Source organism: Trichosurus vulpecula, chromosome 3, assembly GCF_011100635.1.
Source record: "Trichosurus vulpecula isolate mTriVul1 chromosome 3, mTriVul1.pri, whole genome shotgun sequence".
In the NCBI taxonomy this organism is placed as follows: Eukaryota; Metazoa; Chordata; class Mammalia; order Diprotodontia; family Phalangeridae; genus Trichosurus; species Trichosurus vulpecula.
The window spans coordinates 25,265,719-25,280,493 of record NC_050575.1 but is presented as its reverse complement, the minus strand read 5'-3'; the positions used below and the strand labels follow the sequence as shown (position 1 = coordinate 25,280,493).

General features: G+C 36.8%; 1 protein-coding gene across 9 annotated transcripts in view; it reads right to left on the bottom strand.

Annotated features, from left to right (window-relative positions):
* RAPGEF6 (Rap guanine nucleotide exchange factor 6) overlaps window positions 1-14,775 on the bottom strand; it is a 236,387-nt gene that overhangs the window by 34,378 nt on the left and 187,234 nt on the right. For 5 of the 9 annotated variants that reach the window (XM_036748835.1, XM_036748842.1, XM_036748836.1 and 2 more), the window contains 3 exons: window positions 8,159-8,370; window positions 6,692-6,815; window positions 4,500-4,523 (listed from right to left, as the gene is read on the bottom strand). In XM_036748835.1, the coding sequence (XP_036604730.1) occupies window positions 4,500-4,523; window positions 6,692-6,815; window positions 8,159-8,370 (360 nt within the window). The remainder of the gene's footprint in view (window positions 1-4,499; window positions 4,524-6,691; window positions 6,816-8,158; window positions 8,371-14,775) is intronic. The other 4 variants (XM_036748840.1, XM_036748837.1, XM_036748841.1 and 1 more) reach the window with 1 other exon arrangement.

Genomic DNA, 14,775 nt, shown 5'->3' with positions numbered 1-14,775 from the left:
TGAGCTCCTGACCTCACTCACCATTGTCATGTATGCAGCAGGGTAAAACAGAGGGCTGGTCTGGAGTAAGAAAGGCCTGAGTTCAAATCCTACTCCATATACTAGCTGTGCAACTGGGGGCAAATCAGTGAACTGCTTTCAGTCTCAGTTACCTCATCTGTAAAAAGATGACTTCCAGGTACCTTCTAATATGATCACAATAGCTCCCTGTTATAGAAATGACAGGGAAGGGTATGGTATGTTAAGAAAATAAATAAGAATACATAAATTAGTGACTCCTTGCTGATAATACAGTCACTGGGCCTCGCTCTCTCCCCAGACTCACTGGGAATTAAACATATGGTATATAAGGCCACATTTACAAATGGTGACATTTGTTTGGGACCCATTAACGAATGGTGAATAAAGGTAAGTACAAACGCAGCGGTCCCCAGAGGCAATGGGAGATCCTCGGCTACCAAAAACTCCCACTAACATGACTGTCCCTGCCCTCTACCCATCTTATCTTAATTCTTCTGAATGGCACACAGCAGAATAGTCCAGAGTAGGGGCAGCAGAAGCAGCAGCAGCAAAAAGTGGAGCAGCTTCCTTACTCACTCTAATCCTCCCTTTGTAACTCTTGTCTATAATGCCTACTGCTAAATTTGAGAAGAAAACAATTTCAACGTCCATGAATCTTGTTCTTGCTAGTGAAATTCATATCGTAAAATGGTTACCTTTCAGACTTAGTTATTTATTTCAAAAGAATCTGCATTATATGGGCAACTAAAGAGTGGCCACACAAAATAAATTATAGCAACCATCAACTGGTATATTTACATGAGTGGATAAATCATCTATCTTCTGGTGTTTTCCTTACTCCTCAATAATCTCATTACTCAAAGAAACCAGAAAACTCTCCTTGTATATAATAAAATGAAAAAGTCTCAAATCAAGTCCTTATGTTTGGGAACACATTTTAGGAAAATACTCTTGATGTGCAACTAATGTTGACAAATATACTTTTAATAAAACCCTTCAATGAAAGAAACAGGAAGAGGACTGAGAATATAGACCACTCACACAACAGGTAACTCGCAAAAATTATGGTCAGAACAATGTTCTTGGCACAGGGACAGAATACAATTAACTCCTAATCTTTGCAAGGGAAGTCAGAAAGGACAAAACAAAACATGGGAAAAACATATGAAGGCACGTCAAACATGAAAGGTATATTCAGTCAAAGGTGGAGGGCAGAAGGGATAGGACCACAGAAAGAAAAGCAAAGATTACCAAAAAACAAATGAATGCCAGAAACAGGATAGAAAGCCTTCTTCAGATTAAGCAAAGGTCTCATCTTAGAAAAAATAAGAGTGGAATTCCAAGTACGCCTACTTACAAGGTGCACAGCACAGGATCTTAAATGTGATAAACAATTGTTTTAACTTCACCCTCTTCTCTCATTATCTTTATTCTTCTATGGAAGGCCATTACAAAGGTAACAAATCCTTCTGTAAAATGGTAGCACTAAATGATTCCCCAGAGGCCTAAACTAATCCAAATAGCCTTACAGGTGTTTGATTCTTCTCCCTTTCCCCATAGACATAAATATCTATATATGGCTATATGTCAGCATACTTGATATGCTGACATGCTCATATATGCATAGTTGAATATATACTGATTTGCATGCTATAACAGTATATGTATGTTTATTTCTACAAAATATGTATTCACAGACAGGAGTACCATGAAGGGGCAAAATTTATTGACACTTCTGTCTCTTTACTTAGATAGAATCATAGGATTTTACAGCTGAGAGGGAATTAGAGAATAACTAGACCAACAACTTTATCTTACAGGTGAAAAAAGGAAGAAGGAAAAAGAAAGGGGGGTAAAAGGGAAGGGAGGGGAAATGAGAGAAAGTACAGGAGGGTAAAGGAGGGAAGGACAAAAGATGTGATCAAGAAGGAGAAGACATGATGAGAGAGGGAGCACATGAAGAAGGGGAAAGGAAGAAGGAAATGAGGAGAGAAAGGGAGGGAGATGGAAAGAAAAGTAAGATGAAGGGAGAGTCAAAAAGAAGGAATGAGGGAAGGATGGAAGGAAGACAGGGAGAAAGAGGGGAAGAGAAAAAGGGGGAGAGGGAAAAGAAAGAAGAAGAGAGGTTAAAACAGTGGTCCAGATGAACTACAGTCTCATGTACTAAAAGAATAGGCAGATATAGCTACCTAGCTAATATCTGAAAGACCATGGAAAGTGGAAGAGGTACAAGATTGGAGAAGAGCGAAGAAGAAGAAGACGACAACAATGACAACAACTGGGTTTTCAGACTATAGGTCAATGAGCTTGACTTTTATTCCTGGAGAAACTGTAGAAAGGATCATTACTAAAATGAATTATGAGCATCCAGAGTGGGAAGCGGTAATTACAAAAAGATCCAACAGGGCTTCATCAAGAACAAGTCATACTACACTACTGACCTTACTTTCCTTTTTTGAAAAGATAACCACACCATTGGATGAGGGGGATACTACAGATACAGTTAAATTCAGTTTTAGCAAAGCTTCTGAAAACATATCTCAAATTACTCTTCTGGACAAGACAGAACACTATAGACCAGATTAGAATACAGTAGGATACACTCAAAACTGGCTGATGGTCCAACATAAGCAACAGCTATTAATGATTCAATGTCAATTAAGGATGTTTAATTCTTTGTACTTGAATCCCAAGTGCCTGGCAAACAGTAAGCACTTCTTAAATAAATGCTTAAATATTAAATAAATAATAAATGATTAAATGATTAAGAAGAGATCTCTAGTGGATTAGCCCAAGTATACTTGGCTCTGTGCTGTTTAACATTTTTATCAGTAAGTTCGATAAAAGAATGGAATTCATAGAACAGTCATCAAAGTTGTGGGTGACACAAAACTGGGGGGGGGATGACCAAGACACTGGACAACAAAGACAAGACCCAAAAGGTTCCTCAGGGAGATCACTGGGACAAAGATATCACTACAGATAATAGTCAAGTCTTGTATTTGGATACAAAAAAGTCAATTTCCTAAGTAAAAGATGGAGGAGGCACAGTTAGGCAGCAGTTCTGAAAAAGATCTAGGGACTTGGATAAATGGCAAGCTCAGTAAGTCAGCAATGTGATGTTGCGCTGCATGAAGGTTAGCATGGCTTTTAGGAATAAGGAGATAAAATTCCACTATGCTCTACCTTCATCAGACTTTACCCAGAGTACTATGTTCAGTTACAGGAATGACAACTTAAGGATAATGATTGACCAAAGAATAAGCAGAGGAGAACCAAGAGGATAGTGAAGGGCCTTGGGTCCAGGATATAAGATGATTAGCTGAAGAAAGTAGGCATGTTTTAACCTGAAAATGACTTAGGAAAGACATTATAAATGTCATCAATTATCGGAAGGGAATAGAGAAGGGAAAAGATTGCTCTGTTGGGCCCCAGAGGAAAAAACAACAATAGGTAGCAGAAGTTGCAAAGGGGCCATTTAAGGATTGATGTCCAGAAAAACTTCTTATATATTAGAACTGTCTGAAAGTGGAATGAGATTCTGTGAGAAGAGGCAGGGTCTCTTTCCTTTGAAGGTCTTCAAGCAAAGGTTTGAAGCAAGTAAATGTCATTTGTCAGGGATGTTTCATGTGTAGGTTGTCTAGATGGCAGATGAAGTACCTTCAACTCCCCAGTCCTGGGATCTATGAGTTGCTGGCCTGCTTTTGTAGAGCTTCCTCACCCAACATTCTATACACTAAAGAAATCATTTGCTAATATCCCTTATCCACAAAAAAGCAACTATCCATAAAAGAGAATTTTTACAAATGTACACCTTAAAATGCTTTAAAGCTTTATTATTTTTACTATGTTAATCAAAGTTTAGTTATATTAAAGCAAATACATGAGAAAACTGACCACAAGGGCTTAATTGAGTAAATCTTACTGAACTTCAGAGCTTTGGCTGTCACATGCCAGATTTTCAACCTTTAGTGCTATGACCCACTACCAAATGCCTGATTTAGTGATACTCTCCTATTTCTCATAACTGAAGAAATATTTAATTTAAAATGAATAATTTAAAAGCATATGTTAGGATTTGTAGGATATCCTTTGAGAAAACTAGTGCCTGGGGTGAAAAAAAACAAAAGCACTTTTCAAAAGGTTTTCATTCTGATTACTCTTTATCTCTTTAAATATAAGTCTTTGAAATTCATCTACTTTCGTTAAATCTGTCATAATAATAAATATAGACCTTAAGAACCTCCTGAACAAAGGTGTTCTCTATGATGTAGGAGACTGATACAGAAACTTAAAAAGGAAAACCGGAAGTTTCATTACCACTTTTGAGTCCTTTAAGCAAAGGGCATTTATCCAAAATGCAGAAGTACAAGGTTAATACAATGCATGCTGTTTTATATGCATGCACTAATGAGAAGGATGCAATATGTTAAGGGTTGCAGAACTTTTATCTTAATTGCATTCATCTCTACACTTACCCCAAACTCCTCCACCTCTTCTTCCTGTAAGCAAGACCCATAAACATTCAAGCACGTGTTTGAATAGGAAAGCACAGGAAAAAGATCATAGATGAGAGTCAGAGAAACTATCCAGACAGAAGACAAAAGAATATTTTAACACGGAGAAAAAAAACTGTTTCCTAATAGTGAAATAAATGGTTTTAATGGAACGCTGGAGGGGAGGAAGATGAGGTGGAATGATTTACAACATGTGGAAAACATGAAACACACAGTATTTAACACATACAAATTTGGGGACCAATACTTGGCAATGAACTCAAGCAAACATTCATGTTTTCAAAAAAGTCAGAAAAAAACAGTATTTGAATATGATAGACTTTTGAAATACGAATATATTCTTGTTCTAAGGTACACATTTGTAATTCATAACAGACATAATATTTAGAGAGCTGTTACAAGGGTAGATACTACATAGATTTAGGCTTTAGAATTTCATTTTTAAGTTAAAAATTCTTTTTTTAATGTGTTTTGCAATAAAGGCAAATAAATTCCTCATACGTGGGGTTGCTGAAGGGTGGGAGAAGAGAAAGGCAACAAGCATTTATTTAGTGTCTATTATGTGCTTAGCACTGTGCTACGCACTTTTTAGGAATATTATCTCATTTGCTCCTTTCAACAATTAGTAATAGGTGTTATTATTATACTAATTTTACAGTTGAGGAAACTGAGGCAGAGGATAAATGACTTGCCTGTGGTCATATAGCTAGTTAAGTGTCTAAGGATGGATTTGAACTCAGATCTTCTTGACTCCAGGCCCAATACAATCAAGTTGTTTTTTTTTTTAAATCATAATTTGGGGGCTTTAATTTGCAAATAAAATAAAGGGTTTAGGGGGACAAAACTGGAAGTTTTGACCAATCAAGTGAAATTATTTGGACATTGTTCATGTTAACACTTAAAACAGTCTAGTAAGACACAGCTACCAAATAAGGTGGTTCCAAAAGGATCACAAATAATTATCCATCAAAGTATGTTATTTTATTTTTTAAGTACCTTATAGTACACTCATCCCATGACATTCTTAATCTATCTCCCCCTTCCCTCCCCACCATCCATCCCCATTCAGCTAAATCTGTCTTTACTGTCTTGCACATGGTAATTTCTGCAGTTCTCAAGTCTGCTCCCTGCTGGGCCTATTCCTGAATTATTCTTTGTAATCACAGCAGTTTGGTTCTTAACAGCTACATCACCTGCTTAAACAGACTCCACAGCATAGAAGCAGAGAATGCAGAGTCATTAGACAATAGTCCAAAAAGAAGCTATTTGCTAATTCTCATCCATGACTCCCCTACACAACAGTTGTAGAAGAAGGAAGGCCAGAATGATCGGTGTACCGATTTTAAGAACAAAAAAGTGTTATTTATGTTTAAAAAGGCAAAAGAGGATAAGCCAAAAAAATTGATTAACATGACTAAGTCTGCCTCAAATTTAATTTTCATGGCTTTGTTGGTTTCTGTTTCAATTTGAAATCAAACCAATGGAAATTCTGTTCCAAATTGAAATCTAGTTATTACATCCATGGCCTTAGTAAGACTAAGGTCACAAATATATACTAACTGACCTACTTAATAGTGCAAGTCTTACCAAACAAAATTCAATGGCTCCTTTAAACATCATATGTATAAACTTTTAATTAAAAGTAATTAAAACTTTTTTCAATGATTTTTTAAAAAAATCTCTGCAAGGATTTTGTAAAGAGTCAATGTAAATTAGTCAGTAAATACTTCTAAATTCTATGAAACTTTTTATTTTGTTTAAGTGATTAATCAAAACTGCTCACTATTGATTACAAAATCTGCTGTTCATCAAGCATCCCTAAGTTTCATCAAGTATCCTAAAGGAGCAGGAAGAAATACTGAACAAATCTACTACAACTTAAGAAATTGCATACATTTTATAAAAGCAAAGAGGCTTTGAAATTTTTATATGTAGAAAAAAAATTTTAAAATGCACAAATATTGACTGAGGCTTTGCATATAAGATAAAATTATTAAACTTTTCTTAAGAACCCCGAAAAAGTGATTTTTAAAAATTATGGCAGTTCATTTGAATTGGAAATTAATGGTAATTCTATTTAAAACAAAAACTATACAAAAGTCTGTGTCTCAATCTTAATTCACCCAATGTCATGCTTATATTCAACTCTATACCTTTGTCGGAACATTACAGCTGGATCCATGTTAGCAGAAGTCATTCGGACAACTTGACGGATTTCTTTGGCAATCATTCTTAGTTTCTCAAAGTTTACTAAGCCATCTACCTTGGAATCATTTCCTATAAAATGAAAGCAGTTTTAGTAAGGCAGAGAGAAGTAGATACACTCTATCAGACTCAGACAAAAGTTAAGTATTTAGAAGGTGTATCACATTCTTATTTAACACGGACCCAACAGCCTTTAAAAAGGCAACAACTTCTAAAACTACCTAAGTCTGCTTCTAGGAAGTAACTTGTTAGAGTAGAAGGTATGGCATTAAAGTAAAGAAATAAAACAACCTGCTTCTTCTATGGCTTGAGGAGTCAATTTACTTATTTTAAAGTCATTCCATGTGCTAGGCTTCAAGAGATAATATTTATTATCTATCTTGGTGCTTAAGACAATATCGAATGGTAGGTTAGACATCTGCATCAGCTTTCAAGCAACTGAGCTAAGCTGCAGGCTTTACGTTGCAGTAAACCAGGCCATTCTGTAAGTGTATTTCTTAATCATTCATACAGCTCAGTCCTATTCACTGATACAAGCAGCTGAATATGTTTCTGATCAAAGAGCTGAAGGCTACTTCCAAAGGAGCCTATTTTAATAGAAGAGACTAATTAAGATATGCGAATCAATAGAAGCATTAAGAAGAGACCATCAAGTCTGTTAACAAATTTAGACCAAAACACTGGAGTAAAAGGGTAGATGTGGGTGGAAGAGTGTGCAACTGATGAATACAGGAAATGCAGGGTCTAATGGCTTGGCTCCTCCTAAGCATAGTCTCTGGTGATTGGATTTAGAGGGTAAATTATGTTCATACAACTATACTAGACTTAGTTTCTAAATACTCTAGTTTCTAAATAGTACAGTTACTAAAACTAGAAAAATCTGTGCTTCAGACAATCGATACTATCACATTTGATCCTTGGGACGACTTAGAGCTATTTTGCAGAAGTGAGTCAGGAAAATAATTCTGAATACCACTTCCTCATTTGGAAAATGATGAGAAAGGAAGTGGGAGAAAACCCTGAGTAAGTGACATGTACCTTATTATACTGCCTGGACTAGAAGAGATACCAAATTAGTATTTTTGTGAGTTTTGAAGCTAAGAGTCTGAGGACACTCAAATCCCAATTTCAGAATGAAAAGATTACATGTACACATGTTGAAAATGAACCTTTTCCATTATCTACACCAGCATTTATTTCAATTATGGAAAACCTCCAGGAAGTCTCTGTGTGTGTGTGTGTGTGTGTGTGTGTGTGTGTGTGTGTGTGTGTGTGTATGTGTATATATATATATATAAATATATATATATGGTCTCTGTATATTATATATATATATATAGAACACTGGAAATACAATTTCTTAAAACATTATTTGGTAATGTAGTTTTATTAGAATTTTTTTATGGTTAAAATACCTTCATGTAGAAATGTAATATCCTTCTTGACAACTGGAAAGAGTGGAATAATTGGAGGTTGCATGCTTTGACTACTAAGAATATTTCGATACTTCGCCATGTTTCTAGATGGATCAAAAAGGTCTTGAAGATCTCGAAGGTGTTTTTCATATTTGCTTGGCAGTTTCTCCCAAGTACCTCTGAGTCTTGCAACAGATGCAAGGTTCAGACCACTGTAAATGATTAATAAACAATAAAAGTAAAATTTTGTAGGGCAAGATAAATTTCTACGCCCCATTGCCTGTGTATCTTATTTTTTAGTTGCATGCCAAAAACTTTTTTTTTGAACATTTGATTTTAAAATTTTTGAGTTCCAAATTCTCTCCCCTCTTCCCTCCCCACCCACCTTCCCTAAGAAGGCAAGCAATTCAACATAGGCCACATGCATATCATTATGTAAAACCCTTCCACAATACTCACTTTGTGAAAGATTAACTATGTTTTGCTCCCTCCTAACCTATCCCCCTTTATTGAATTTTCTCCCTTGACCATGTCCCTTTTTGAAAGTGTTTGTTTTTGATTACCTCCTCCCCCCCCCCGTCTGCCCTCCCTTCTATCACCCCCCCCCCTTTTTTATCTTCTTCCTCCTTCTTTGCTGTGGGGTAAGATACCCAATTGAGTGTGTATGGTATTCCCTTCTCAGGTCAAATCCAATGAGAGCAAGATTTACTCATTCCCCCTCACCTGCCCCTTCTTCCCTTCCTACAGAACCACTTTTTCTTGCCACTTTTATGCAAGATAATTTACCCTATTCTATCTCTCCCTTTCTCCCCCTCTCAATATATTCCTCTCTCATCCCTTAAATTGATTTTATTTTTTTAGATATCATCCCTTCATATTTAACTCACCCTGTGCCCTTTGTGTGTGTGTGTGTATATATACACCTACATATATACATACACAGACACACGCATGTGTATATATATATATATATATACACATATATATATGTATATATATATGTGTGTATATATATATATATACACATATATATATGCATATTCCTTTCAGCTACTATGATATTGAGGTCTCATGAATCATACACATCATCTTTCCATGCAGGAATGTAAACAAAACAGTTCAACTTTAGTAAGTCCCTTTTGATTTCTCTTTCTTGTTTACCTTTCCATGCTTCTCTTGATTCTTGTGTTTGAAAGTCAAATTTTCTATTCAGCTCTGATCTTTTCACTGAGAAAGCTTGAAAGTCCTCTATTTTATTGAAAATCTAAATTTTGCCTTGGAGCATGATACTCAGTTTTGCTGGGCAGGTGATTCTTGGGTTTAATCCTAGTTCCACTGACCTCCGGAATATCGTATTCCAAGCCCTTCGGTCCCTTAATATGGAAGCTGCCAGATCCTGTGTTATCCTGATTGTTTTTCCACAATATTCAAATTGTTTCTTTCTGGCTGCTTGCAGTATTTTCTCCTTGATCTGGGAGCTCTGGAATTTGGTGACAATGTTCCTAGGAGTTTTCTTTTCGGGATCTATTTGAGGAAACAATCTGTGGATTCTTTCAATTTCTATTTTACCCTCTGGCTCTAGAATATCAGGGCAATTCTCCTTGATAATTTCTTGAAAGATGATATCTAGGCTCTTTTTTTGATCATGGCTTTCAGGTAGTCCAATAATTTTTAAATTCTCTCTCCTGGATCTGTTTTCTAGGTCAATGGTTTTTCCAATGAAATATTTGACATTTTCTTCCATTTTTTCATTCCTTTGGGTCTGTTTTATAATATCTTGATTTCTCATCAAGTCACTAGCTTCCACTTGCTCCAATCTCATTTTTAAGGTAGTATTTTCTTCAGTGGTCTTTTGGACCTCCTTTTCCATTTGGCTAATTCTGCCTTTCAAGGCATTCTTCTCCTCATTGGCTTTTTGGAGCTCTTTTGCCATTTGAGTTAGTCTATTTTTTAAAGTGTTGTTTTCTTCAATATTTTTTTCAGTATTTTTTTGGGTCTCCTTTAGCAAGTCATTGACTTGTTTTTCATGGTTTTCTTGCATCATTCTCATTTCTCATCTCAATTTTTCCTCTACTTTTCTAACTTGCTTTTCCAATTCCTTTTTGGGCTCTTCCATGGCCTGAGACCAGTTCATGTTTTTCTTGGAGGCTTTTGGTGTAGGCTCTTGGACTTTGTTGACTTCTTCAGGCTGTATGTTTTGGTCTTCTTTGTCACCAAAGAAAGATTCCAAAGTCTGAGACTGAATCTGAGTGCGTTTTCGCTGCCTGGCCATGTTCCCAGCCAACTTACTTGACCCTTGAGTTTTTCTTCGGGGTATGACTGCTTGTAGAGCAAAGAGTACTTTGTTCCAAGCTTGACGGGATGCGCTGTTGATTTCAGAGCTATTTCTATACAGCCAGCTCTGCCACCCCAGCACTCCTCCTTCCTCAAGAACCACTAACCCAGACCTGATGCAAATCTTTAGCAGGCTCTTCACTCCTGCTCTGATCCACCACTTAATTCCTCCCACTACGTGGGCCTGGGGCTGGAAGTAACTGCAGCTGTAGTTCCGTAGCTGCACCTCCCCCACTTCCCCTGGAGCAGTGGCCGAACTGCAAACTCTGTCCCCCACAGCTTTTCCCACTAACCTTCTCTGTTGTCTTTGGTGTTTGTGGGTTGAGAAGTCTGGTAACTGCCACAGCTCACTGATTCAGGGTGCTAGGGCCTGTCCTGCCTGGCTCCTGGTCTAGCTGGTCCTGCTGCCTCCCACACTGAGCTCCGCTCCCTTCCACTCCGTGTGCAATAGACCTTACCCAGCGACCACCCAGGCTGTCCTGGGCTGGATCCCTGCTTCCATCTGCTATTTTGTGGGTTCTGCAGTTCTAGAATTTGTTCAGAGCCATTTTTTATAGGTTTTTGGAGGGACATGGTGGGGAGCTCACACAAGTCTCTGCTTTCCAGCCACCATCTTGGCTCCACCCCCGGAAGTCCCAACTTTCATTTGAACTGGCCAAAGGAGGGGAGAGAACATGAACACACACACACACACACACACACACACACACACACAGAGTTGGATGTAAAAATATATTTCACTCAACAGGTAAATATGAGGGAAAGGGGGAGAAAGAAAAGGGAGGGTAGATTAAGAGAGGGATTCATCCTAAGCAAAAACTTTGGACTCTAGGTAAGGCAAAGAGCTAAGTGGGACATGGGAGCACAAGCAGATTGCATCAAACTTTCATCATGCCGCTGAGCTTACATCTACTCTTACCACCTTCTTTGTTATAAAGAGGTGGCAAGAAACTCTGATCAACAAAAATGACCAATCATGATTCCAGGAGACTTGAAGCATGTCCCCCACCTTCCAAAAGAAAGTTGATGCAGTATATTTGTGTGTGTGTGTGTGTGCGCGCGCGAGCGTGCATGCATGTACAGTTATTTGTTACATAGATTTTGTTATTCCTTCTCTTTCAATTGAGAAGTGGGTGGGAAGGAGAAAGGGTGGATTTGTGCTACTTGAGGAAGAAAATAAAGTTAAAAAGAGGCATAAATTGAATGCAGCTAAGATGAGAAGGGAAACATAAGCCATTAAAAAAAATTCAGCAAGCTTCTCTGATAAAGCCTGATTTCTCATAAATATAAGGAATAGATTCAAATTTAAGAGAGCAATTCCAACAGATGAATAGTCAAAGAAAATAGATGGTCTTTAAAGGAAAAAATCATAGCTATCAATAACATCACATGAAAAAATTCTCCAAATCACTAATAATTAAGAGAAATGAAAATTAAATAACTCTGGAGTTCCATTTCAAATCCTCTAGAATGGTAAAATTGATCAAAAATGGAAATGACAAATATTGGGGTGGCTGAAGGAGAAGAGGCACATTAACACACGACTGGCAAAACTGTGAATCATTCAGTCATTCTGGAAAGTAATCTGGAATTATGTCCAAAAAGTTACAAAACTGTTTAAGGCCTTCGATAAACCAATAATTACCTACCAGGTCTATACCCTAAGAAGATAAAGAGGAAAAGGACATATGTGCACAAAAATATTGATGGTGACATTTTTTGTTGTGACAAAGAACTAGAAACTAAGAGACTATCCCTCAATTGGGGAATGGCTGAAGAAAGCATGTTCTATCAATATAATGGAAAATTCTTGTGCGTTTTAATAAATGACAGAAGAGAAACCTGGGAAGATATATGAACAAAGTGAAGTAAGCAGACCCAGGAAAATAATTTATATGATAACAACATTATAACGATAAACAACTATGAAAAACTTAAGAACTCTGATCGACACAATGATCAACCATGATTCCACAAAAAATGATGAAGGAATGTTCTGGCATCTTCAGTCAGAGAGGTGATGGACTCAAGATGCAGGATGAGAAACCCGTTTTTTATGCGCATAGTCAAAGTAGGAATTTGTTTTGTTTGACTGTGCATATTTCTTACAAGGGCAACCAGGTGGCACAGTGGACAGAGTGTAAGGCCTGGAGGCAGGAAGATCTGAATTCAAATACAGCCTCGGACATTTACTAGCTATATGACTCTGGGCAAGTCACTTAACTCTGTTTACTTCAGTTTCCTTATACGTAAAATGAGCTGGAGAGTAAAATGGAAAACCAGTCCTGTATCTTTGCCAAGAAAACCCTCAAATGGGGTCACAAAGAGTTAGATGTGACTGAACAACATTTCTTACAAGAGTTTTGTGTTCAATAACAAAATAAGTGCTTGTTAATTCAGGATAAATTATGTTTAACAAAATATTTTCTAAATACATCTTTAATATTTTATGTATGTATAATAACAGCGCTGCTAGCTGCTACTGCAGCTGTGTAAGGCCAATAAGCACACAGGAAGGCTGCCAGCACAGGTTCTTTGATCTGCTTTTCTAAGGAAAGCAACTTTAAGGGGTTAACAGTCTCACTTTAATCAAAAATACATATATCATTCACTTAGTTCACGGGGAAAAGCCAGCACTCTGAACTTCAGAACAAATACAAACAGAAATTACGAACAGAAAACATGAACAGATCAAATAATACAACCCAGTAGACAGGATTCTAGCTTTCTGTCCAACATCTCAGTACACAGTTACCAGGGAAGCACCAATATCTGGGTTTTCAAGCTGGGGGGTTCCAGTGGCTACCTAGAGTCTCGTTTGATCAAATCACACAACACTCTTACAGCAAGCAAGAGCCCCAAGCAAAATGCTAACCTCTGAGTTTATGTACCCTGTTCAGGGTCAAAGGGCATCACAACCAAATGACTCAAAACCATGTGACGCTTCTTCAGGAGTCACAACCAGGTGACTCAAACCTATGAGAACTAGGTTTTCCCTTGCAGTAAGCAGGTCATCAAAGACTCCAGATATAATCAATGAAACAAAGGCCAGACTCAACAAAGGCACCTGATTACCTAAGTCCTCCAAAAGAGAAAACAGTAAAAAAAAAAAAAGTCCCATCTTAATTACCATAACAGTATGTGGGTTTATCTTTAAAAAATGAAATCCATTTTCCTAATGAACTATAATTTCTTGTTTAATCAGAAATTAATTTGTTCACCTTTAACTAAGACAAATGTATTATTCCCATTTATTCTTTTTATAGATTATTTTCTTTTGTTTAATTCTATGTTATAATTGAACTTGTTTGTGGTACACTGCTTAAAATATGGACCTACTTTCATTTTTTCATTATGCTGGTAACCTCTCTCTCAATAATTTTTATCACTTACAGATTTAACAAACATCATAAGGCTGTGTAATAAGAGTAGAAAAGAAGGCTATGTTTGGAATCAGAGCACTTGGGTTAAAGTTCTGACCTGAAGTAAATGATAACCTTTCTGGCTTCAGTTTCTTAATCTTCAAAAGGAGAGGACTGGACCAGATGACCACTGATGTCCCCCTCCAGCTCCACAACTATAAATGTATGTCTTACAACTGGAAAATGGTTGAACATAATATAATATCTCAATGCAATATTAAAGTGATATCAAATTATTAATGACTATAAAACAATAACAAATTAAGCAATTTAGGGGGAAAAAAAACCCAACCACCAGAATAGAAATAAAATAACAAGAATAGTATTTATATAGTGATTTAAGGTTTGCAAAGGGCTTTACAAAAATTATCTCATTTTTATCCTCTCAACAAGCATAGAAATAGGTCCTATTCCCATTTTACAGGTAAGAAAAATAAGGCAGAAGTTACCTAGGGTCACACAGCTACTAAGTATCTGAGGATAGATTTGAAGTCAGCTTTTCCTGACTGTAGGTACAGCACTCCATCTACTTACTTGGCTATATACCACTACTATATAAAAAGAAAACTATATATACAAATAGAGAGATGAATTAACAATTAAAGAAAAAAACTAATACAGTGGAAAAAGATTATTTATGTATGTAACTGTCAAAATTCCTAACTATGAATGTGTTTCTTTTCATTTGTTACTTAAAATTAATTTAAAGAGAGGTAGTGTTGCACAGTGGATAGAACTTCAAAACCAGGAAAACATGCATGCAAGTCTCACTTCTACCACATGTTAGTTATCCTCAGCAAGTCACTTAATTTCTCAGGGCTCTAGGCAACTCTCTTAAGACTATCAATTGTAGAGAAGGTG